The 26534-nt window shown below is 41.0% G+C and overlaps 1 protein-coding gene across 1 annotated transcript in view; it reads left to right on the forward strand.

Annotated features, from left to right (window-relative positions):
• The first annotated feature begins 292 nt into the window (after nt 1-292).
• Nucleotides 293-26534, forward strand: part of NOL10 (nucleolar protein 10) — a 93491-nt gene continuing 67249 nt past the window's right edge. Inside the window, exons 1-12 of the mRNA XM_055540933.1 lie at nt 293-511; nt 4894-4939; nt 7173-7271; nt 10287-10364; nt 11587-11624; nt 12655-12791; nt 13509-13574; nt 15047-15107; nt 17042-17127; nt 18977-19055; nt 20231-20380; nt 23288-23354. Of these exons, the coding sequence (XP_055396908.1) occupies nt 446-511; nt 4894-4939; nt 7173-7271; nt 10287-10364; nt 11587-11624; nt 12655-12791; nt 13509-13574; nt 15047-15107; nt 17042-17127; nt 18977-19055; nt 20231-20380; nt 23288-23354 (973 nt within the window). The 5' untranslated portion in view covers nt 293-445. The remainder of the gene's footprint in view (nt 512-4893; nt 4940-7172; nt 7272-10286; nt 10365-11586; nt 11625-12654; nt 12792-13508; nt 13575-15046; nt 15108-17041; nt 17128-18976; nt 19056-20230; nt 20381-23287; nt 23355-26534) is intronic.

The following is a 26534-nucleotide window of genomic DNA, read 5'->3' on the forward strand; positions in this document are numbered from 1 at the left end:
CTTCTCTACCTGGCTTCACTGACTGGGAGCCACTCGCCCCATTCCCGAAGGCTTCCAGTCAGCCCGGCCAGCCACGCCCTCCGGGGTACCTCGACGCTTCGGCCCGGGCAGCGACCCTAAGAGCTTCCTTCGTCTTCCTGCCGTGAGGAGGGAGAGCGATTTCGGCCCTCCCCATCTTCACAGGGCTCCCAGGACACTGCCATCTCTCCGAAATCCTCACCGGATCATCTTCCCTAATTCCGTCATTTCCGGAATCGGCCATTTCCCGCCCCCTCCCAACTTCCCCGGCACCCGGAAGTGCGTAATCACCCAGCGCCGGCGCTGGCCGGCGCTCGCGCCTGACGCTGCACAGGCGCTCCGGGACGCTTACTTAAGTTTCTGATGCTTGCTCCGCGTGGAGAGGGTCCCGGACAGGAACGGGGATTGTTCCCTCCTCGGCGCCGCCATGCAGGTCTCCAGCCTCAACGAGGTGAAGATTTACAGTCTGAGCTGTGGCAAGTCCCTTCCCGAGGTGAGTCAGGTCGGGTCCTCCTCCTCGCGGATGCCCCTCTCTCCTGCGCTCCGTCCCTGGCAGTTTCTGCTGGGCCCGGGCCGGCCCCGGTCCCGGGGAGGCTCAGAGGCGAGGAATGGTACCTGGGGAAGCTGATCGGTGCTGGGAGACGACGACCGTGCTGTTAGCGCGCCAGAAATTGGGCCTCGGGGTAATCAGGATGGATGAGTTTTTCTTGAACTATTTTGGGGGAAAGTTCTCTAGAAAGAGGAAGTGTCCCTTTGGACTTGTATGGATGTTCAAAACCGCTGCTACAACCAAGGAGGAAAACGTGGACAGTTTAGTTGACAGATATTTCTCCCCCGTTTAAATGCCCCTCATCAGCTTCCCTGGTGGCTCAGACGGTGAAGGATATGCCTACAATGCGGGAGATCCAGGTTTGATCCCTAGGTCCGGAAGATCCTTTAGAGAAGGGAAGGGCAACCCACTCCAGTGTTGTCTGAGGAATCCCACGAACTGAGGAACCTGGTGGGCTACAGTCCCTGGGGTCGCAAAAAGAGCCGGATAGGACTGAGCGACTAACACTTTGACATTTTTCAGCTGTTCTTGAACTTCTGTTATATGCCAAGTTCTAGAAATACAGCAGTGAAGGGAAATGCAGGCTTTGCAGCTGCAGAATTTATGACATGGACATATTTTTGAACCTTGCTGAAGTTAACTTGATATCATTGAGTCTTTAGACGTCAAAACTGGAAGGGGCTTGGAAAGTCAGCGGTTCTCTTCCAATCTTTTCATGTTAGAAATATGCAAAGTTCCAGGGAGGGGAAAAGTGACTTGTCCAGGGGTCACACACCTAGGCTCTGACGCTTCGATGTTATTTCTTAAGAGTGATGGTCAAGCCACTGTGGAAGCACTACCAGTGAGAAGAAAATTTGGCAGAAGGTCTTTTCCACTTGAGACTACTTGTTAGACAGTTGTTTTTAAAACATGGCCCTTCCTACATCCTGCTGTTGGTCTGAGTTCTGCCCTTGGAAATCAGAATCAATTTAGCTTTTTCTTGTGTCTGACCCTAAAAGGTTTGGAGCCAATGATCAGTTTCGTCTCAGAATTCAGGTTAAATAACTCCTCCAGCTGTCACACAGCACGATCCCTCTCAGTTTGTTCTTTTCCTCCGTGCATTTCCTGGGACGTGAGTACATGCAGGCAACCCTGAGCTAAGTGTTGGGATACGTGACAAACTGGTCAGATATGGTTTCCTGTTGGAGAAAAAGGTAATAAGTAAGCAAATAGAACAACTTCAGATACCAATAAGTGCTTTGAATGCTGAGTGTCTATAAGAGAGCTCTTGTGGATGAAGTGTTGAGAGAAAGTGGTTTGGACTAAAGCCTTGAGGGCGGTCTTCTCTACAAGAGGCAACCTTTGAGCAGAAACTTGGATAATGAAAAGGATGGAGTCTTGTGAAGATAAGGGGAAAGGAGGAGTTTTTTTGTGCTGAGAGAACAGGTGTCAATGACCCGCAATGGAATGCACTTGGCACATTGGAGACACAGAAGCATCACGGTGGTGGCTGTGGAATGCTCAATGGGGTGGGAGAGTGCGGGCAGATGAGACTGAAGAGATGGGCCTTGTAGGCTCAGGTAGAAAGTTAGGGTTTTATTCTTAATGCCTAAGGAAGGTATTGTTGGGTTTCAAACTGGCTACTCCGTGTCAGATTACTGCAGTTGGGGAGAGTGAGTGGGGATGAGTTAGATGGTCCAGCTGAGAGACTGATGCTTGGGCTAGGATGGTAGCAAAGGAGATACTAAGACTTGGTGGGGTAAAGGAGGTGTTTTGGAGATAGGCTAGTGGCGCTTGCTAGTGGGTTGAATAGCGGTAGGGAGTTGAGGTGAAGGGAAGGAAAGAATCCAGAGAGGACTCTTAGTGTTTGGATCTGAATGACTGGGGGCATGGTGTTGCTGATAGTTGAAATGGAGAATTGAGCACGTTGTGGGTCAGGGGGAAAGTAGTGGGCAAAAGAGATCAAGATTTTATTTCTTGGTATTGAAGTTTTGACGTTCTAATAAACATCAGATGGAAAAGTTGAGTAAACAGGTATGTCTATCCTGTCAATGGAATCGCTGAATCTTCTTTTAAAGTAAATCTGACTTATCAACAAATTGCCTATTTTGCTCTACCTATTTCACATGTAAGATCCACTAGGGTTTCTTTTTTTTTTCTCCCCCCAGTGATGGCAGGGTGCCTGTCTAGTGGGAGATTTAGGTCATCAGCATCTCCGGAGCTCTTTTGCTGGGTTTCAGGTTAAATTATTTGGCATTGGTAAAGTGCCATTCTCTATTAGCAGTGATTTTATAGAACACAAAGAGGATGCCCGGAATCAGTGAAAACTGTCAGGTCTTTGGTGAACTTCTAAAACTTAGACTGATTCGTTCTTGTACTGGACAGACTCTGTCTAGTGTGCTGTCCTGGAGTGCTGTCAGTTTGTACAGAAACTCCAGAATGAATTGTCTTTCCTTCCTGTCATCCCTGTGGTACAGAATTTCTGGCCCTTTAAGGTCCCAGGCTCCCATTTAGAAGGCAGTCTCCATCCCCTTCTCTTTGCCCCATGGTCATGATGTATGAGCATCCCTTATAGCATGGGAATCATAGCATTGGGCTTCCCTCATAGCTCAGTTGGTAAAGAATCCACCTGCAATGCAGGAGACCCCTGTTGGATTCCTGGGATGGGAAGATCCACTGGAGAAGGGATAGGCTACCCACTTCAGTATTCTTGGGCTTCCCTGGTGACTCAGCTGGTAAAGAATCTGCAATGTGGGAGACCTGGGTTCAATCCCTGGGTCGGGAAGATACCCTGGAGAAGGGAAAGGCTACCCATTCCAGTATTATGGACTGACTAGTCCATGGGGTCACAAAGAGTCAGACATGACTGAAAGACCTTCACCTTCACTTTTCATGATGTATGAGACCAGCTGTTGAGTGAACTGGCCTCTTCTTGAGCATAACTTCTGAGAAGAGGAACCTGAATACCCTGTTAAAGGAGAAGCCCTGGTAATATACCTCTGTTTTGCTTGTCTTTTGTTGTTGTTTAGTTGCTCAGTTGTTTCCAACTCTTTGTAACCCTGTGGACAGCAGCCCACCAGTCTCCTCTGTCCATGGGATTTTCCAGGCAAGAATGTGGGAATGGGTTGCCATTTCCTTCTCCAGGGGATCTTTCCGATCCAGGGATCGAACCCAAGTCTCCTGCATTGGCAGGTGGATTCTTTACCACTGAGCCACCAGGGAAGCCCTTTGCTTGCGTTAGTTTGATGTAAAAGAACATATCGAGTGCCCAGAAATACAGTTTAACATCACCTTTAGTTGAAAGATTATTGCCTCAAATGAAATCAGAACAATATAATCACAAAGACTAGTATAAACCCACAAATCAGTGCTCTGAAGACAAAGGCAGGAGGAGAACTCTGGCTCGGACTCAGGCCCTTCAAAGAGTGACACGTGTTGCAGTGACCACAGAGCCCTAAAGATTATAATGTCCGGTGTCTAACATGGGCTGTACGTTGGGTTTGTGCTTTTAGAAATGGTATCTGTTAATCTTTCTCTTGGTTTTCTTTGATTTCTTGAGCATATGTTTTTTTTAACCTTGTGATTATTGACATTTTGGGAGGGACAGTGCTTAGCCTACAGGCTGTCCTGTGCATTGTAGGAGGTTTGGCAGCATCCCTGACCTCTACCCACTAGATGCCAAGAGTGCCCACCCTGTCCCATTGTGCCAACCAGATACGCTTTAAGAATTACCAGATGTCCTTTGGAGGCAAAATTGCCCCTGGTTGAAAACCACTGCTTTAAGGTAATTGTACTTTATGGTGCTTCATCATTGGACCTGTTCATGCAGTGGAATTATATTGCTGGCTAAAATAAGGTATAGTAATCACAGAACAAAATGTGGTGTCTGTGAATATGAGTTTTAAAAGTATCATTTCTTTATCATCAAGTCTCAGCTATTTATCTAGTTTTTTGTTTTATAAAAAATATATTTATTTGAGACAGTTTGTCCATTTAATGTCTTGCTTTTTAAAATTTCACTTCAGGTGGTTCCATATATTAGTTATAACCCATACTATTTGAGGCTTACTCCTTTCCCTTAGGTTGATTAGATGAACTAGTTTTCTCTTGTGTAAAAATATGGTAGTTCTTAAAATATATTGTCTAGTATAGGAAAATGCATAGCAGGAAAAAATCTGTATTCCAGGATGTAACAGTAGGGTTAGGATTACAGAGTATTTTCCTTTTCTATGTTACATATTTCTTTAAGTTTCAGTTTTTAAATATGAGCATGTATTATTTTTTGTAAGCAGAGAGACAGTTCAAGTAAATGTGTTTTAAAATGAAGTCTCTTCACTTTCTTTAAGTGGCTTTCTGACAGGAAGAAGAGGGCACTTCAGAAGAAAGATGTCGGTGAGTATAATTTATTTTTTTTTCCCATTTCAGCCACATTTGTGATCCCTATTATAATGCTTTTACTCACTTATTATATTTAAGTGAAGGTTCAGAAAAACAGTGGAATTCGTGTGGTGGGAAATAAACATTCTTGCCCTTTCCCTCTGAAGAAAACTTGTGTTGTGGTAAATACAGTCACCTGTGGGCCTGGGGTTTGATTTTCACCAAGTCACACGGCAGTCAGTTAAACCTCTTACTGTTTCATGGATGATGGCAGAAGTCATAAGACGCCTGGGTCAGAGACAAGGACCCCTTGAGTCGTGTGGCACAGCAGATAGCCTGAACACCAGCATTCTTCCGTCACTTCCCTGCCCAGAGTCCCATGGGGGCACTCCGGGTGGCCTGGATGGGTGCTCTGCATGCAGTAGGTTTGTGCTGCGGCTGAGGACACTGAATATAGGGGTCCACTGCCTTTAAAGTAAGCGGTAAGCCAGCTGGCTCTTTGTCTAGAGGAGACTCACTCGTAAAGCTCCCCAGCTGCATAAATAATGCTGAGAAATGACTCAGGTTAACGGACTGGCCAGGGCCTTACACTCTTGCCACACCCACTGAAACAGTCCTAGAAGGACTAGCTGTCCTAACAGTTCTGTAATCGCTTTATTTTCCAGCATATTAAAATCTTTTTCCGTTTGTTAAATCCATCTGTCAGTTTTTGAGATGTAGAGACGTTGGACCTTTTTTTTCTGAACAAAGTGATTTTATATACAGGACATATAAACATGAACCCTGAAAGATCATTGTAGAAGATTTTGATTCTTTAAGTTATGACAGCAGGGAAGATAGGCTTGTAAGATCGGTTTTTAACTTAAATCATTTCAGACAGACTTTTATTAAATTTTCTCTGTTACAACTTGTAATGTATGAAAAATGATTAACTTCCCATATATTTTGTTCAGGTTATTTTCTACAAATCAAAGACCTAAGATAATGAAGGGGTTTCTGGATGTGAGATAAATACCTCAAAGCAAGCATCTTGGAAAAGTAGGCTTTATATAGTATCTATAAAATTAGAAAATTAAGGACCTCCCTGGTGGTCTAGTGGTTAAGAATCCGCCTTGTAATGCAGAGGACGTGGGTTCGATCCCTGGTTCGGGAAGATCCCACATGCAGTGGAGCAACTAAGCCCCTTCGCCACAACCCTGAGCACGTGCGCCTAGAACTCGTTCTCCACAACAAGAGAAGTCACAGCAACGAGAAGCCTACACACGGCACCTAGGGAGTAGCCCTCTCTCGCCACAACTATAGAAAGCTGTGCTCAGCAAGGAAGACTCAGTGCAAACAAAAATGATAAATCATTTAATTTTTTTATAATTAGGAAATTAAAACTTTAAATCAAAGGAAAAGAGCAGTTGCTGCTTTCACAGTGCTTACTGATTCTGATTTCTTCTGTTTCTCTCTTTGCCACTCCAGTGTTCAAGTGTGTAAGCAAACAGACTTAGATTATTTAGAGGAAAAACGTAGTTCACTGACTACTTTCTAACCCATCTCAAAACTATCCCTGTCTTCCAGGCTGTGTGGCCCACTCCTCCTTAGCTGGTTCGAATCTTAGGTTCAGGTTTAGTGACCGAGGCAATGAGGGGCCGGACAGTCATACACGGTCCTTGCAGAGGGCACATACAGCAGCCAGCCAGAAGCCACACCCCCTTGTGTTTGGGAACCCGTTTTTGAGAGTCCATCTTAGTGTTTTTAACCCAGAGAGATTGCTGTAAGTCTTCTCTAGCCTGAATCCTATTGGCTGCAGATCAGTGCTGCCAAGGAGAGGCAAAAGGCAGCTTGGTACCAGTTTCTTATATAAATTTTTAAAGATTTTAAAGGTTTAAGCTTATTAAGCCATGATCCATGATTGACTAATAGTAGTGGTTTAATCTTTATTCTGTCCCCTTTAATCCGGGGCTTGAAACTGGATGCTTAATGCACTATTACAAACATTTCCTGCCCCCCCCCCCCCCCCCCGCCCCATTAACGGTGATACTCTTTGCTTTTTGAAAAGTACAAATAAAATGGTGTAGAGAAATAAGGCAGGAGCTGGGAGAACATCTTGCTGTGTGGTGCGGCTGTGTTGGTACCTTCCCAAGGCTGAGAGGCCCTGGGTTCTTGTTGTTTATAGGGACTGCTCCACACACTCTCTCTTCCTGCGACACAGAGTAAGCACGTGGCCATTAAACCAGTTATGTATTTTCTTTCTTTGCAGATGTCCGTAGGAGAATTGAACTTATTCAGGATTTTGAAATGCCTACTGTTTGTACCACTATTAAGGTATCAAAAGATGGGCAGTATATTTTAGCAACTGGTAAGCAGCGTTTTTGTTATAATTTAACATATATTTCATACCAGGAAATGCTTTAGAGGAAAAGGGAAAATTATTCTAATATTTTATTATTATTAAATTTCAAACATACAGAAATACTGGAAAAATTGTACAGTGAACAGCCATTTACCTCTCACCTTGATGCTTCAGTAGTTCGCTATGTTTGCTTTATCACCTGTCTGTCTATCCATCTTTCTACCATCCATCTGTCCACCCTGTGTTTTGATGCTTTTCAGAGTAAGTTGCAGATATTAGTATCTTTCACCCCTAAATACCTCAGTGTGTATGTCATTAACTAGAGTTCAATATTTGTTTATGGCTTTTTTTTTACATTTGCGTAAGTAAATAATTTTGATGAGTTTGAACAAATGTATATACCTGTGTAGCCCAAACCCCCAGCAAGATCCAGAACTTTTCTTCCACCCAGAACATTCTCTTATGCACCTCACAGTCAGTCCCTGCCCCCACTCATGTGTAGCCAGGCACCTCTCTGTGATTTACTTTTTCCCCACAGACAAATTTAGCCTGTTTTAAATAGACTCTTTTATATAAATGCAATCATGTACTATGTATTCTTTTTGTGTAAGACTTATTTCACCTAGGACCTCGTATTTCAGATTCATTCATGTCATTATATGTGTGAATAGTTCTTTTTTTGTTGCTGTTACCAAGTGATATTTCCTTCGAGGAATATGCCACACTTTGTTTATTCTTCAGTTGATGGACATCTGAGCTATTTTCATTCTTTGGCTGTTATTGATAAAGCGTTATAAATCATCTCATACAAGTCTGTTTTGAGGACGTTGTTGGGTCATAGGGTAGGTGTGTATTTAGTTTGATGAGAACCTACTAGGTATTTTTCCAGAGTAGTCAGATCATTTTATACTCCCGCCAACAAGGAGTGAGAGTTCCAGGAAAGGTCATTTTTATCATAATGATTTTCTCTATCATGTACTAGTATTTCTTATGCTACTAAGACCTTGTGTTAGCAATAATTCATCAGTATGAAAAAGCCATAAAATACAGGGAACTTTTAATGTATTGTCCTTTACAGCAACATTACTCAACCATTTTTGGTTGTGATTTTGCTCCATATATTCTAGGTATTGTCCACTTACTTTTTATTGTTGTTTTTGGCTTAACATTCATCTATATCTCTTTTCCAACCACTTTCTTCTTTGACAGCTTTTATACATCTCATGCTGTTCTCTTTTGTTCTGTGTCGGTGGTTGTCTCATTACTAACACTATCCATGTGTTTTAGCCTCCAGTTTTATGTTCAGGATACAGACTACAATTGTAGATCATATATAACATATATGTTACGTAGAGAGTATGTATGTGTAGATATAGTGTACTATAATGTGTGTGCTCAGTCGCTCAGTCATGTCTGACTCTCTGTGACATTGTGGACTGGAGCCCCCCAGGCTCCTTGGTCCATGGGATTTCCCGGGGAAGAATACTGCAGTGGGTTGCCATTTCCTACTCCAGGGGATCTTCCTGACCCAGGGATCGAACCCTTATCTCTCACATCTCCTACATTGGAAGGTGGGTTCTTTACCACTAGTGCCACCTGAGAAGCCCATGCTATGCTATGTACTATTTTTAAGTGAGATCTTGGGCTTTGATCCATGTCAGACAATACAGAACTACTTCATCGCTTTCTTTTAGAAGTATCCTCATTGGTTTATGAACTTCCCTGATGGTCCAGTAGTTAAGTCTCTGTGCTTCCACTTCATGGGGCATGAGTTTGATCCCAGCTTGGGGAACTAACTTCCCACATGCAGTAGGGCATGGCTAAGAAATTTTTAAATATAGAAATATCCTTACTGGTTTTAAAAATCAGTCTTTTCCTGATTGCAAATGTGATAATCTTATAAAAAATGTAACAGAAATACACAGGAGAAAATTTGAAAGACCCTAAAATGGTATTAAAATATACCAGGTGTCTCTGTGCTTACTCCTCCATCGTTTTTTTGTGCAGAGGACTAGCACTGTCCCAGTCGAGTTTTACGGAAGCCGGATCGTGTTAATATTACGAGCATCGCCCTGCAGGGCTCACCTCTCTTGCTGCACTCACTCTGCGTTTCACTTCATGCTGTGTTTTGACAGCTTCCATGTCAGTGGTTACAGGTCTTTGTTATCCTCTTTATAAGTCATATAATGATTTACCATCATTTACATAACTGTTTCCCTCTCAGTGAACATTTAATTTGCTTTCGTCTTTTGGCCATTTGTAAATAATGCTTCAGTGAACATTCTTCATGTCTTTGGTACACTTATGGGTGTGTTTCTGTAGAATAAATTTGTATGAATTGAAATAAAGATTTAAGATGTAAGAATATCACATATTTTACAAATACTGCCAGATTGTCCTTCAAAGAATTTGTAACAATTTAAACTTGTCACTGTACTTTCCTGGTGGCTCAAACAGTAAAGAATATGCCTGCAGTGCAGAAGACCCAGGTTCGATCCCTGAGTTGGGAAGATCCCCTGGAAAAGGGGATGGCAATCCACTCTAGTATTCTTGCCTAGAGAATGCCATGGACAGAGGAGCCTGGTGGGCTACAGTCCATGGGATTGCAAAGAGTTGGACATGACTGAGCAACTAACGCTTTCAAACTTTCACTTTCATGCTTGTTACCAAAGTATGAGAGTAGATTTTTTTTTTTAATATCCACCTAAATGCAAATATTAACCAATTTCTCATCTTGGCCATTTGATAGATAAAAACTAGTTTTTAAAAAACCTACTTTGTTAGAGTATTTGTGAAGTTTATTAGTTATTTGTATTTCATTTTCTGTGTCTTGCTTGTTTATATCCTTTGCTCATTTTTCCCTTCACATGTTGGGAAGGGCTGCTTTAAATTCTTTTTGTTTGGTAAGCTTATAATTATCCTACTTAACCTCTAAACAAAAAGTATAATCAACATATTTGCAGGATATTGGTAATAAAAAGTATGTCCTTTAGGTTTTACATCCCATCGAATTTTTTATAGGAACATATAAACCTCGAGTTCGATGTTATGACACCTACCAATTATCCTTGAAGTTTGAAAGGTGTTTGGATTCAGAAGGTAAGAGATTATATTTGAATTCACGAAAATAGTTTTTATATTTGGGTACTTTTCTCCTTTTTAAGCTGGGCATGGCTTGTGTATTAGTTACAGTAAATGTGGCAGCTTTGAAAAGTTCATTTCATTACTCATAGCTTTGTTGGTGAACTCTGTGCTGGCTCGCCTGTGTTCTGTGCTCAGGACTGACCTCACGGTGTCAGCAGGATGGGACTCTTCCACAGGCCTTAGGCAGGATCTTTTTTCAAACTTACAGGTGGTTGGCAGAACGCAGTTTGCTGTGGTTGTTGGGTTGAGGTCCCGCTTGCTGCTGGCTGTGAGCCGGGGGGCCACACTCAGCTTCTGGAGGCCCTGTGTGCCTCCTCACCTGGTCTCTGCCTCCTTCAAGCCAGCAGCAGTTCCTTGTGCCCTGAATCTGCATCTTCTGCCTCCAGCTGGAGAAAACACTCACTGTTTTTAAAGGGCTTGGGAGAATTAGAAATCTCAGCTTTGCCATAAAATGTGATGTACTCACAAGAGTGGTGTCTCCTCATGTTGACAGGGTCCACCCACACTCTCCAGAGCAGGGGACTGTACCCGGGGGAAGGTCAGTGGGGTCGTTCTTAGAATTCTGCCTGGTACCAGGGGCAGGTTGAGATGGGAAAGTTCATCTCCAACATGGAGATGGCCCCATGTTTGAGGTGAGGGAAAAGACGTTAATGGAATTTGTATTCTCCTAACTTGTTTCACTCTTTTATTTTAAAAAAAGCAATACAGACTCCATGTGCTGCTAATAGTAACTGTTTTCACTCTTCAGTTTTGTTAACAGGTGTACCATGAATGAGTGAAAAGTTACTGTTACCTTTTTGCAAGCAAACATTTTTGAGCTTTTAATGTTTGTTATTTTACTTTGAACATCTCAGAAAAACTGGCAAAATTTACGAATCATTATATTTTGTGAATTTATTATCTAATTTGCTTCAGTTCTGTAGAAAATGCAGCTGATCTGTACTAAGAAACTATAAAACGTTTAACTTTCCACTTGGTGTTTTTTTTTCCCCCCACTTGGTGTTTTGAGGGCAATATAGTATGACATCTTTCTTCTTGTTTTATGTAGATGGCAAAAAAGGAAGCAAAACCCAGCATTTGTGTATAATATTTGTGTTGAATTAGAATCTGCATCAATTTTATATTTTTATTAAAAATACTGACAATTATATTTTTCTTACTACTTCTTATTTTTCAGTTGTCACCTTTGAAACTTTGTCTGATGACTATTCAAAGGTATGTTTTATAGCATTGGTTTGTACTGCCTGTGCTCAAGAAATGAATGAGTGGAGTTTATTTCTATGATAAGTTTTTATGGTATTTCCATTGTTAAATTTAAAATAGCTATGCAGTAAAATAAGACCTATTCTTTGCTATTAATATCTGTTTAGTTTGTCTTGTGAATGTGACAACAGGGATGGAGATAGTCTTTGGCAAGTCTAGTATCAAAATAAGTTTTCCATAGCATGTATAAATAAGACGTGACCTATATTTTTAAGAATTGGTAGCTGTCATCTTTTTAGACCATCTTATATCCTAGATGTGTGATTTTCATTATTGCATTTAAAGTAGTATTGTTTGCCAGGTTGCTTTCAGTTACTTATTCATATGTGAAAAGTACAATGGCAGGTTGTTTGTTTAATATTCTTAACTGTGCGAGTAGGTGGTTGTGGTATATACTGAAGCAGTTCAAGACACAGCTTATATGTTTACATTTGCTTTTTTTCATTTTTGGTGCCATTAATGCATCTTCCAGCTCTGTGGTCATTTTCAGCAGTTACAGGATTGTCAGTAGAAGTGCCTTATTAAATTCAAAATGAAAAATTTTTAGTGATGTCAGGTGTTACTGTGAAGGAAAATCGAAATTTCAGAGCTGGTGTGTTTTATATATAGTCTTCAGTTCTGGCAACTATGGAATACAGTTTCCATAGTCTGTGGCAGCTATTTATCATATGTTTCGGAATATTCAATTTTATGATAAATTTTCTCTAGATACTGATAAGTTTGCTTGTAAGTTTTTCAGTTACAAGGTAAAGTTTGCCAAAAAACCTATCTAGAATGCAGGAAGGCATTAAGTAACTAATGGAGAGGTTGATTCTTAACCTATTTCTTAGCCTTGATGGTGAGTTGTGTTTATACACGTGTGTTTACAGAGAGCAAGAAAAGACAAAATGAGAGTTTTTCTTGCTTTGCCAGTTTCAGAGATGATGAAATAAACACTTAATCTAGAAATCTAAGCAAACTAATTTTCTTGTTTCATTTTCAGATTGTCTTCCTGCATAATGACAGATACATTGAATTTCATTCACAGTCAGGTTTCTACTACAAAACCAGAATACCAAAGTTCGGGCGAGATTTCTCTTACCATTATCCGTCCTGTGACTTGTACTTTGTTGGCGCAAGGTATTGGGTCTCATCACCCTTTGTTTTCTCCTTTCCAGATTCCCAAACGATTTCTGTTCTTAAAATGGAGAAGAGGGATTAAAAGAAGAATAAGACATTATCCCTGCCTTCTGGTTGCTCAAAGGGTGTAGTTCCAAAGTGACTGGCTCATTTAAGGGTCACATCCTTGACTTTCATTGGCACGGGGCTTTAAATCTAGAGACATGGTAACCCATGTGGTGGTGGGAAGTCAGTATCTTAGCCCCATTGCATGCGTTGTAAAGCATTTTATTCTTAGATGCTACCTTCTTTATGATTATCCATTTTAGAAAATTGAGAAAACATGAAAAAGAATAAAGAAGAGAAAAGTCACCTAACTTATAATTATGCCACGCAGAGGAAGCCCTTATTAGTATATTACTGTTATTTCATTGTAGTCTTGTTCTTATATACACTTACAGATGCATTTTGGATCTCGTATTCTCCTGTTATTTGCAAATAATATTCTACTTAACAACTTCATAATTTTTCCTTGGCACATGGATGGTTAAAATCACTCTTATGCATGAACAAATTTACAAATAAGGTGATTATCTTTTAGGTTTAGAGTACATTTTTGTATCAGTTTTACAAAGGGAAGCAATGCCTTATGACAGATATATGTTTCTAAAAATTATACTTACTTGAAGAAAAGTTCCTTTAGTTTACTGGATTTTTAACTCTTTTATTGTTTGGCAGCTCTGAAGTTTATAGATTAAACTTGGAACAAGGACGGTACCTGAATCCTCTTCAGACGGATGCTGCGTGAGTGTTGTTATAAGAATCCTGCTGTATTTATTTCTGCCAGGAGGTGGAGCCAGACTCCCAATTTGTTGTCACACAGCCTGTGTTGCATTTAATCAGAGCTCTCTGGGCAGCTTAGGTAAAAGAGTAACATTAAATTTTCTCCTACACACACAAAAATCGCTGAAAGACCTAGTGATGTCTTAAAATTTAAAAAAAAAAATTGTTTTTTTGATCTACCCGAAAAGGTTTTAACTCAGCCCAGAAATTCAGTTATTGTTTTTTGCTGTGTTCTTTAAATTTTCATTCATGATTTAATTTTCTGATATTTTCTCTTGTAGGGAAATTTTTTTTCTTTTGGAAGGGAAATTTTGAATTAACTCAGAGTACCATTTTTTTAAATTTTATTTTTTATGTTTTTGCTAGTGGACATTTAAGATTTTTTCACGTTTTCTTTTTATCATGTGTTACAGTCTTTACTTTTGTTTTATTCATAGAGAAATATTTTAGGAATGAATCTGTCATAATATTAATACTGAGTAGTAGCAACAGCAACACAGTAGTGAATGCGCTTACTATGTGCCAGGCTATATTCAGGATTTTGTATATATTTACTCATTTGAAGCTTATAGCAAAATTTTACAGTATAGGTACTATTATTACCACCATTTTACAAATAGTACAGCTGAGACTCAGAGAGGGTAAGTAGCTTGTTTAAGGTCACACAGCTAGTATGGAGTGGAAGCTGGATTACTTCTCATCTAGGTATATAAAGAGCTTGCTAGAATTTCCTTATTGCTTTGAAAGGGATTTTTTAAGGTTGGATGAACAGGTAATGATAAAAACCAGTAAACTCTCGTTATCTTTTTTTTTTTTTACATTGGTTTGAAGTATCAATTTTATTTTCTTAAATTGTAACACCATGATGCATCCTTGAATAATGAAAGAGTTATCTGCTCTTTACTTCCAGAATTTCCTGTTTATAATAGCAACTTATATTTATTGAGTATCTTATAAACTCTAGACATTGTGCTGAGCATTTTATAGTTTTTTCATTTAATCCTCATGATGACCATATGAAGTTGGTGAACACCGTTTTGCAGAGAAAAGAAAATTCAAGCCTAGCACGGTGGACTCAACAGGCTGGTCAAGCCTCCGGATTGGTGTTTGGTAGCCTGTGTTATTTTGCTTTGGGAGAAATTACTGAGAAATTTGTTCTTGTGGCAGTAGGATAGTGGTTTTGAAGCCAGCCCTTCCGTGTCTCACCCCCTGGCAGGTAGAGTGTCACCCCGCGGTCTGACACTCCAGGGCGCTTGTGCCCAGTACTGAACCGTGTGCTGCCTTGGTGCTTTTCATATGCAGATGATCCAGAATCTGCTGGCTGCCGCCTGCTCCGAAGCAGTGGGTGCCTGTTTGTTTAGGAAGTTTAGGGGAATGTCCCTCCCCCTAAAGCAGATGCTAAAACTCTCTCCCTTATCACTTTACTGTTTTAGGGAGAATAATGTTTGTGACATAAATTCAGTGCATGGCTTATTTGCCACAGGAACGATAGAGGTAAGCATACATTGACTTCATTTTGAAAAACATTTGCCCTGCATTTGCTAACAGAGTTTCATGTAAAGACAGGGTTACTTGGTTCCTAAGAGCATGGTGCTGATGGTGAGACAAGCCCCTGGTTTGCTTTTCATGTGATTGGTGGGTCACGTTCCTGGGAGACACAGCTGTGCTCTTGCTGCAGACTGTGCCCCTCGGGGCTGGATTTGGCCTTGGGGGTGGGGGGCCGTCATCACTGAGGGTGAGGTTGATAGTCCCCAGCTCGTGTGGCGACCACTCTTGCTCTTCACCAGCTCTCTGCTCTTTGTTAGTTTTATGACTGTATTCCTTTCCCTGAGGCTTATTTTTCTCATCAGTGAAATGAAGATGATAAAACTTACCTTGCCAGCTGTGTGGAGGCGCTGTGCTGGTGAAGATCACATGGAAGAACCTACATGAGAGTATTATAAACTAAGGGGACGTGGAGTGTGATTGGGACGTCCTGTAGAGTAGCACTCAGTTATGCACATTTTCATTTTATTTTATTTAATTTTTTTTTACGTTTTCATTTTAAACTACGTAACACCTTTGATTCAATGTCTTTCATATTTAGGAGTTTTTCTAGATTTGATTTTTTAAATTACAATATTGTTAAATACAGTAAAAAAAAAAAAAGGTAAATATGTCAAAAATGTATTGTTAACAAATGCCCTTCTGTACCTTCCAGTCATCAAGTCCTACACCAGAGGTGACTCTTTAATGGCTTGCAATATTCTTTTTTCGTTTTTGTTTTTCTTTGTATATGCAGGTATGCATATGTGTTAGTAACATGTTTTTGAATGTTGTTTACAAAATTGAGATTATGCTGTGGTTCTTCATTTGCCTTTTTTTTTTTTTAATGTAATGCTATATAATGTACATGTTTATACACTGATGCTTGTAATTACTTGTAAAACTAAGGTAAATGTTTAAAACTGGTGGATAAGATTCCATTGTGTAGATGTACTGTAGTTTATTAAACCAATTCATATGGTGAAATGTAGATTTCTTTACTCAAATTATTTTTAGGTTAAAAGATTAAGATTTGAAATGGATTGCCTAAGGTTCATTTAATGGAAATATATAAAACTATGTTGACTGTGTTATAAAAACTAGTATGCCAAAGTTAGGCCAGTGAAGCATTATCTCACTAATTATTTTTCTTGAGATTACCAAGGGGAAATTTTAAAGTAATTTCCTTGAAAAATTTGTTTATTTGAATAGAGTCCTTACAGAGCAAGCTAGGCTAGACATCAGGAAACATGCTGTGTAAGAGAAGTTGTGAATTAGAGCAGGCTTCTCTTTCACCAACTGTTAAGACCAGTCATGAGACTTGTTGAAGGGGGCGCAGACCACCCAACTCAAAGGCTGGGTTCCTGAAATTCCTTGGGTTCCTTGATTACTGTATGTGTGTGTACGCAGTCATATTCAACCCTTTGTGACCCTGTGGGGATTTGATATTTGATATGCATAGTCAGACCACTTTAAAATTCATTTTTACATTAGTTTTGATATTATATGTTGGATTTTGATTTCTTCTGTGACAGTCATTGTGGTACATATATTAAATATTTATCATTGATACAATAATATTTATATTTAAATTTTGCCAGTTATACCAAAATATCTTTCATAACTCCTCTCCCCGCTACCACACCAACCAAATCAAGGTCCAGTCAGGTATCATGCATTGCATTTTGGACCTTTTTTCCCTTAACCATCATTTTTTATTTTTCCTTTTTTAAATTATAAAAGAAATGCAGTTGACTAAAAGGTACAAGTAAAAAGTTAAAAATGTTAAGTTCTTAATCTGCACACGATAACCAGTAAGGCTTTTCATTTTCTTTTTAGGGAGTATTTTTCTAAAAATTTCCTAGTAGCAGCAGTAATTTACAATGATTGTTCTGTTTGTTTAGGGCCGAGTAGAGTGTTGGGACCCGAGGACTCGGGGCCGAGTTGGTGTGTTAGACTGTGCGTTGAGTAGCGTCACGGCTGATTCCGAGTAAGTGGAAGTGAGTTTAAATACTCACCAACTTCTGATTTAAGCAGATGTATCAATGCTGAGATGTTGGGAAAGACTGACGGCCAAAGGAGAAGGGGGTCGCAGAGCGCAGCACTGACTCAGTGGTGCGAGTGTGAGCAAACTCGGGGAGACGGTGGGGACAGAGGGGCCTGGCGTGCTGCGGTCCATGGGGTTGCAAAGAGTGGATTATGACTTAGTGACAGAAGAACAGCAACAACAGTGTCAATACTAAATTAAAAGCAGTTGCTGAAGGATGAAACTCTTAAAACACATTTCTCCGAGGTTGTGGTTTTGTGATTGTTTTATGGAAAAATCCTTTCCTGCGGAAGCTCAGTAAGTGGGGAAGCTAGTGGAATTCCTTGTTTATTTAGTTACCGTGGAACTGAGTTAAAACGTATACGCTGCAAGAATTTATATTTCCCATTCTGTAGGATCTGGTGGTGGAATCCAGGGAAACTGCACAGTTACCTATTGAGTGTTATTACATTTTCATAAGAAAAACAGTGAACTTATATGTATACTGGGAAGAAATCTGGATATGTTGTAGTGTTGAAAGTAGCTTTACCTGTCGATTTAGTTTTGGGTGATTTTATTTATGACTTTTTTATGCTTAGCTTTATTTTTTTCCAACACAAGTGTTATAAGCTGTCACCTCTGTTATTGGACATAGGTGACCTTCTGGAAGGAGAAGCCAATACAGTCAAAGAAATATGAGTTAAATATTGGCTAGGGGAGGACAGGCTTTGTTGTTTACAGGTGATGTATGTGATTGTGTGCCTGAGAAACCCAGTAGAATGAACTGAAAAACTATAAAAGCTAGTATGAGATTTAAATAAATTGGTTACAAAGTAAATGTACAAAATCAATGGCTTTAATGTTTAACAGCAAAGTCCATGTAGAAAGATACAGTGAAAACCAGTTCTCATTTATAACAAAAATTGTAAAATATTAAGGGTTAATCTTGATAAGTAACTATCTGAAGGACAACATTTTATTAATAAACAAACAGGTTTGAATAAATGAGGAAAAACAGTATCACCTCACCAAGAAATGGTTCTGGAGTTCAGTTTGAAAAGTCAGTGACGGAAGTCGATGCTAACGAGAGGACCTGATACTTCAGCGTAGTTGCAGGCTGAGGCTCTAGGTGGCGTAAGCGGCCTGAGGATGCCAGCAGTCAGCCGCCTGGACTCTAGGTTCTGGTCCAAGGTCATGGAGACAACAGCTGTTGAAATCAGGATTATGGCCCGCTTCTGACCCGTCATCTAGGACCCTTCCCACCCCAGAGTTACTCTTGGTTACTGAGTGAGAAGTATATTCTAGATTAATAGCTGTAAACATCCATTGTTCTGTTACTTTTAGAGATTCTAGGCTCTCATCTGGGGACTAGTCTTTTTTTTTTTTTTAGCTTGACATCATTGACTTTAAAAGTGAAAATGGGTATACCCATGTTTGAATATAAAACTGTTTCCTCGTAAGCCAAAAAAGGGTCATTTCTGTAAATATCTCATTCTGGCTTAATCAAAATGAAAGATACTGTCACACTGGTCCTTTTCAGTTGGTTTTATATTTTTAGTAACTTTTATTGCTTGTTGTTACTTTAAGAATGTTTCTTACAGTTTTAAAAGAAGATAACCTGCAAATTTTTTCAGGTAGGTTACGTTTATAAATGAAGGTTAGTTTTCATTTTGACTTGGACAGTTTGGATACAGTTCTTTTAAATAGGAAATTAGAAATGTGATCCTCTCCATTAGAAGTGAAGAGTAATAATTTGTTCCTTGGAAGGAGATTTGACCATATATGCAAGGAACACAAATATTTTGCCTTTCAGAATAAACAGTTTGCCAACGATCTCTGCTTTGAAATTTAATGGTGCCTTGACCATGGCTGTTGGAACATCCACAGGGCAGGTAAATATGTTTCAGTTGGAAACTTCGCTCTTAAGTTACTGTTTCAGAGGTGTGTGTATCGCGGGAAACACCCACTCGTCTGTTCGCCGTGTGACCAGACACTGAGGCATTACTGTTTTGGCCAGCGCGGAGAGGGTACTCAGATTGCCGTGTTCCGTCAGGACCTTGAGAAGCTCTGCTTCTGGCCCCAATGGTGGGTCTGAGAGATTCTCAAGCTAGAAGCTGCAGTGGGGCTACGCCTCAGGTGTCCTCTTGACTTTGGTTTAGAACAGTGTTTTCTCGAGTATGTGGAACAGAGTTCTATGGAAAAACAAAAATTTGGGATTCTCCAGATTCCTATCTTTGAGGTTTATAGCGCATTGAAATCTATAGTGGAGGCTCTGAGAATCCCTGTAGACAAGAAATGTGCTGAGTCGGTGTTTCCAAAAGATATTTGTCCAAGGAGCTTTTTTTTTCCCACCCAGCACTGTCTCCCACATCCTGTGCAGGGAGTGGTCAGTGGGACATGCCTCAGCGAAAGCTGACTAGTCTGAGGAGTATGAATGAAATAGCTTCAGAGATTTAAATTCATCTTTCCCCCTTTCCTTCAAGGCAGAGCCCACACACTTAAGTCTGTCCAGACCTCAGCACAGGCGGGAGCCCTGCTTCCAGCAGAGTGCCTGTGTCATCTGTCACCTGGATCTGAGATCCAGCTTCCCCATGCCCCTCACCTATCAGGATAGAGCTCAGAAGAGAACCCTGCCCTCCACCCACCCCCCAAAGTCATAGCCTTGCCACCAGCGTCTGACTCTAATCTACCACCCCTGCCTTCATGATGATTCTTGTTCTTGTTTCTTTCAGCCACTGGGACAGTGCCTGGTACATACTAGGCCCTCAGTGTTTATATTTATTAAATTCATAAATGACACAAATTCTTGTGCACTTCTTCCTTTTGGTTCCTTCCTTAATATATCCAGGTAGTTCTCAATCTTAGTGTGCCTAAAAATTACTCTTAGGGTTGAATCCATAGAGCCATGCCCTGGAAGGGTAATTGAAGAGATTTTTCTGGAGTATTTTTGCTGGCTGACACTTACTTTAGAGTCTTTGTACTCTGAGTGAGGATGTTCATTTTTAAAAGTTTCTTTTTAAGATGAAATATCTTATTTAAACAGAAATACCTTTTTTTTTTCTTTTAGGTTTTATTGTATGATCTTCGATCTGATAAGCCATTGCTAGTTAAAGATCACCAATATGGGTTGCCCATTAAATCAGTTCACTTCCAGGATTCCTTAGATTTGATTTTGTCCGCTGACTCTCGAATTATCAAAATGTGGAATAAGAACTCAGTAAGTATTTTTTGTTGTTAAAATGACTTACTTGCTTATTTTCCTTATGTTCCTTTTCTTTCCAGTTGCCTTGTTTGAGTTATGTGGGTTCTTGAGAAAAAAATACTAAGTATCCATTCAGGCCCTTCCCTGAAAGTTAGTTATTTCCAGGTCCTCAAGGTCATTTTTTCCTGTTAATAACTTTTCCTCATTTGCTAGAACTGGCACGCATTTTTACATGTTCAGTTAGGTAGATATAAATCATTATTTTAAAAAAACTTGATCCATGAGAAACCCCCCAGATTTTGGGGCTCTTTTACAACCTTAGGAAACTTTTTATGAGCTACTACTAATCTTTCCAGGCTTCCCTGGTGGCTCAGTGATAAAGAATCCGCCTGCTAACACAGGAGATGCAGGCTCAATTCCTGGGTTGGGAAGATCCCCTGGAGATAGAAATGGCAACCCACTCCAGTATTCTTGCTTGGAAAAGACCATGGACAGAGGAACCTGGTGGGCTATAGTCCATGGGGTCACAAGAGTGGGACACAGCTGAGCACACATGCACTAATCTTCCCATATCAGTGTTCTTATGCATCTCAATTTCATACCCTTTCCTTGTGTCAACAAATAGATTTTAGATATGATACCTTTACAGTAATTTCTTACATGAAAAGTGAAAGTCGCTTAGTTGTGTCCGACTCTTTGCAACCCCATGGACTTTAGCCCACCAGGTTCCTCTGTCCATGGAATTCTCCAGGCAAGAATATGGGAGTGGGTAGCTGTTACCCTCTCCAGGGGATCTTCCCAACCCAGGGATCAAACCCAGGTCTTCTGCTTTGCAGGTGGATTCTTCATCATCTGAGCCACCAGGGAAGCCCAATTTCTTATATAGTGTTTTTCTTAAAAGCAATTTTTTCTTAAGAATATTTGATATTCTGTGCCCTTTTAAATGTTGTTTAAAAAGTAACAAAACCCTATGTTGTTGATTCTCGTGTTTGGAGAGAGTAGTAAAAGGTTAGTTCATCTACTGGGACAAAATTCATTCAGTGTAGCAATCGCTTTTAAGAGTCTTTGCATTTATTGATTTCAGACTTAGCATCTTTAAAGTGTTACTGTAAATAGAAAGATTCATTTTTGAGGTAAAGAGTGTGGGGGGCCTAGAGCCTCAGCATTAGTTGCTGGAGGGCAAGCGTGAGTCCTTCCTGTGGGGCTCCCCTACACAGGGCCGAGGGGCCACCAGCAGCCTCATCACAGATCAGCTGGTGATGGGAATCCCTGGCTGCTGGGACAGCTTGTCAGCTCTCAAAGTACTGACCTTACTCTGCTCCATCTGTGTTTTCCTCTGGATCTTTGTGGAGACTGAGTTATCCCTGGGGCATATCCTGTCTCTCAAGCCCCATCACTTTCTCTGGCCCTCCTGAGACTTCCTTACAGAGAAAAGGAAGGGCCTCTGGCTCTCATCAGTCCTCGGAAGAATTCCCCTGACACTTTATTGCCCAGGAGCCGACTGTCTCGCTCTGAGTTGGTAGGGTTTTGAGGGCTTTCTTGAAGATTCATGGTGTCTTAGGCCTGGATTTTTCTCTACTCTTTTCTGACAATCCAAACTAGTGTACTTTATTTTATTTTATTTTTTTTTATATTTTGTATTTTATTTATTTTTTTTTAATTTTATTTTATTTTTAAACTTTAACTAGTGTACTTTAAAACAACATTTCTTTTTACCTCTACAAATGCAGATTTTCCATGTTTGAAAGTTCCTAACACACTGGTAGAGTAAGTTTTCCATGGCCTGGCTCCCATTCTGCCTAAAGGTGATGAGTAACCAGTCGGAATGCCCCCTTCCCAGCCCTCCAGTGGGCATAGTTTTCCCCAATGTGGATTTCACGATTTCTTTTTTGTTCTGTGCTATTGTTATTCTGATTTCCCCTTCGTTTTTCCTCCTCTCTTTCCATTTTTCGTTTCATTGGAAACTTGAGACAAAAGGGAGGTAACTGTGTGAGCTTCACTGTCTGTCTTGAATTAGAACCTTGCTGCTGTTTTTCATGGAGCACGAAATTAGTTTTTTAATACCCCCCCTCCCCCGCCGCCATGGAGCCTCTAATAATGGGTTAATAAATGCAAAAGCTGGCAGACATTTTCAACATCAGTTCTTGAAGTCATGTTGTAGTTGCTACAGTAAGTTTTACCTTGGCGTTGTTGTAATGACTGAATACGCCCTCTTGACCAACACCCAAATTACTTGCTTTTTCTTGACTCACTCTCCTTGTTTATCTTTCTCATCATCCTTTCCCACTCCCATCTATTGTCTTCTTTTTTCTTTCACTTAATTTCTGTTAATTTCTTAAATTATGGCATATTTTCCCCTACATTTAAAATACAATATTTTACCCTTCACTGTATAATAACTAGCACCTTATGTATTTATAGCATTTTGTTAAATTATCTTATATTCATTATCTTATTTGATCCTCCTCAAATCCTAGCAATGCAGGATGGCAGATACCAGCCTCATATTACCATATTGACCACCTCTTCTTTGTTTCTTTGAGGACAAGTTTAACTAGGGTGTGTCTTCCAGATTGTGGACATTTTTAAGTTGACGTACAGTTTTATTTTAAACTTTACCCTTGCCTGTTGTGTAGACATTATCTTTAAAAGTTCGTATTTATTTTCCCAATAAAGTCAGCTCTCCCTACTGAGCCCCGGTTTCTTCCTCTCTAAAATGAGAGGATTTGATAAATTGATAAAAGAAATTCTCTAAGATTTTTTTTTTAACCTTAAATTCTGTGATTTCTGTTAGGTGATTTTATTTTCTCACATAAGCAGGATATATGGAGTTATGTCTCCAGCTTACTTCCTGTATATCACATTGCCAAAAGTTGTCTTCCTTTAACTGTTTTAACAGTTCACTTTTGCTTACTTCTTTAGGGAAAAATATTTACTTCCTTGGAGCCAGAACATGACCTTAATGATGTCTGCCTCTACCCCAACTCAGGTATGCACTACGGAGCGGCAGGCCATTTTGTGAGATGAATGTAGGCTTTGCTTTACAGGGTTTTAAACTCATTTCATTTCTTAAGACAGGGTTTGGCTTAGTTAAGACAGTTTTTAGATATTGTATTTACTTGAAAAATTAAGAACAGGAAGTGATGTGGATGCTTCAGAAAGTGACACGCTCAGTGACTCAGTCCTCAGCCAGCCTAGCTGTTAGGCGAAGCTGGTGGCAGCCTGTGGGTCGGTGGCAGGCGAGGTGCTATTTTAGTGTGCGCTTTAGCTCTTTTATGGGATTAGTAATTTTGTGTAGATTGAGGTTAGGGATGTGGAGGAGCCTGGAGTTGCCTGATGATACACAAGGCTGGCGAAGCCACGCGTCGAGTATATTCTGCGTTGCAGGCTCTTCTGTAAAGTACCTGGTAGATTTCGAGATTTAATAACACCTTCAAGCAAATCTGAAGAATTCTGGGGAAGGAGAGAAAATGAGAACGCTTCTCACTCTCCCACAGGGTTGTGTCCTGAGGACGGACACAGACAGATATTTCTGATGGAGTGATACCAGGCAAAACAGGAGAAGTTCTGCTACGGAGGTGCACGCTGGCCCTGAGACGGCAAGAGAGCGAGGGGCTCCAGGCAGAGCAGCGAGAGGAGGGCGGAGGGGAGGTTCTCGTTGGCTCCGAGTGTGGGTGCTGGGTGAGAGACATGCTGGGCAAGATGAGTCCCATGTGCCAGAGTGCAGTGTCTGTGGGAGGAATGGGGTGGGAAGCAGGTGGTGCGTGGGGTGGGGGCCCTGGAGTGACCATGCTGAGTGCCTAGGTGCTGTCTGTGGTCAGGACCGATGCAGACCATGCTCACAGAAGGTGGTTCTGTCCACTGGGCAGAAGGTAGATCAGTTTTGAACTAAAATGAGTAGGAAGAGATACGTAGAGCTGAGATCGGCCGCACAGGAGAGAGGGCAGACTCGGAGAGAAAGATGGTGTTGTCTTCTTTGAGCATCTGAGTCTGAGGCGGCAGTGAGGCAGTGATGGTGTCTGGCAGGGGGTCTCCAACCTGCCTGCCCACCAATATCACCTGGGGGCTTTTTAAGAAGTACAAATTCCTCAGCCGCATACCAGGTGTGCAGACTCAGAGCATCTGGGGGAGAGCCCCGAAATGGGTTATTTTTCACCTGCTTCCCAAGTGGCTGTGGAGCCCCGCCCTGACCTACAGCCTCATCCTGGGAGCCACGTCCAGGGCACAGTAGGCAGCGTGGCCCAAGGAAAGCAGGTCTGCAGACATAAAATTTTAAGACATGTAAATAGAGGTCATTGCAGAAGAAGTGGCAGTGGAGGCAATTACCGATGGGGAAAGTGGAGAGACCGCAAGACAGCAGGACCTGAGTATGGAAAGGGAGATGAGAGGGAAGAGCCAGTGGAGAGGCCGACAGAGTGACAGTGAAGGAACCGGCAGCTATTGAAGTAGAGAGAAGTGATTGCCCGGGCATTGCTCAGTGAGCAGAGCATCGCAGAAGTGGAGGCAGGAAGGGGCAGGAAGGCCCTGTGCTGTGGGTCTGGATGTCGTAGTGCTTGTCACTTAATCCTCATAACGTGGGAGACTTAGTGACTCCCTTACCATTCCTTTCCTTCCTTCCCCCTTCCCTTCCCTTCCCCTCTCCTTTCCTTCTCTTTTACATCTTTGGAGGTGAGGAAACTGAGATACGTGCCCAGGGTTGGTCACCCGGCCGCTGTGTGGCAGAGGCTCCGTTGGAGCAAGCCTCCCCTGATCTTGGAGCCTGTGCTCTTTCTTAAGTTACAGGGTACTCTCCTGAGAAAGACGAGAAACCCTGAACCTTTGTAATTAGCTTTTCATCTGTGATCGTTGGCAGAATTTTCTTATAATAGGAATGAGTCAAATTGTGATGAATTCAGAAATTAATGAAGGTGCTGGGTCCTAGGTTGAGATGCTGAGTGGTCTAAAATGGGGTTGGGACTAGGTACAAAGGTGAGTAAAATCGGGTGAAGCTGAAGTTAGAACAAGAGGTTAGTTGGATTGAAGGAGTGGGGGTATGAAGGGTACAGGTGGTGACGAAAGTTGTTGACCTGTGTTCTGACTGGTTTGTGCTCACCTGTGGCCACGGAGAACTTGCGGAGTAACTAATCTGAAATATGTGCTCTAAACATAAAATACACACCAGACTTCAGATGTACCAAAAAACAGGAAAGAATGTGAAGTAGATCATTAATTTTTATATTGATTACATATTAAAGTGAAAATATTTTAGACTTACTGGTTAATAAAAATATACTCAAATTTACCTGTTAAAAAAATTTTTTTTTAATGTGTCTACCAGAAGATTTTTAGTCACTTATGTGGCTTGCATGGTATTTCTGTTGGGCAGGGCTAGTCCAGACATGGAGGGCTTTGATAGTATAGAATACTGATAAGGTGCAAGGTGTTCAGAGTCAACTGCAGGCATGGAATGTGACTGTAATCTCACCAGAGTAGAAACCTTCTGGTACCAAAAATACCGTTACCCCATGTAAGAAAGCAGTCCTTTCCTAATAATACCTTTACTTTTTCACATTCCCCTGCTTGTCCACCAAATGCCTTTTTAAGCCCATTTATCTGAAACTAGTCTATCACCAAGTTTGTGGATTACATTTAGTAGTTGTGTTTTCCACTTCTTTCAATCAGGAATTCTCGCCCATCCTTTCTTCCCCTTCCTCCATGGCACTTGAGTTTTCTACATCAGGGTTGTAGTCTCGTAAGATGTTCTGCATCCTGGATTCCTGTGATTATTTTTCATGGTGTCCTTTACTTGTTCTTCCTGCCCCTGTATTTTTTATTGTTGTTGTTCTAAAATAGAAGTGAAATCTAACAGCCCGTGCACTGTGGGTTAAATATTTGGGACAAGGGTGGTGCTCAGGGCTGACGGGTTCTCCATGTCATTTCCCATCCTTTTGGTCATCCCAGAACGAGCAAGGAGAAGCGTAATGGCTCTGCCTTGATGGCCAGCAGTTCTCTCTGTTACACAGGATGCTTTCCTGGCAGGTAGAACCTTTAAGATGGTGTTTTGGTCAGAAGAGTGCCTTTATTGTCAGGTAGCTTATAAGAGCTTAATCAAACACAAACACTAGCCAGATGATTTATTTCACAAGCTGGCGAGCCCAGAAAGGCAAGTCCCTCCATGGCGGTCTTGGGG

Source organism: Bubalus kerabau, chromosome 11 (genome assembly GCF_029407905.1).
Source record: "Bubalus kerabau isolate K-KA32 ecotype Philippines breed swamp buffalo chromosome 11, PCC_UOA_SB_1v2, whole genome shotgun sequence".
Lineage (NCBI taxonomy): Eukaryota > Metazoa > Chordata > Mammalia > Artiodactyla > Bovidae > Bubalus > Bubalus kerabau.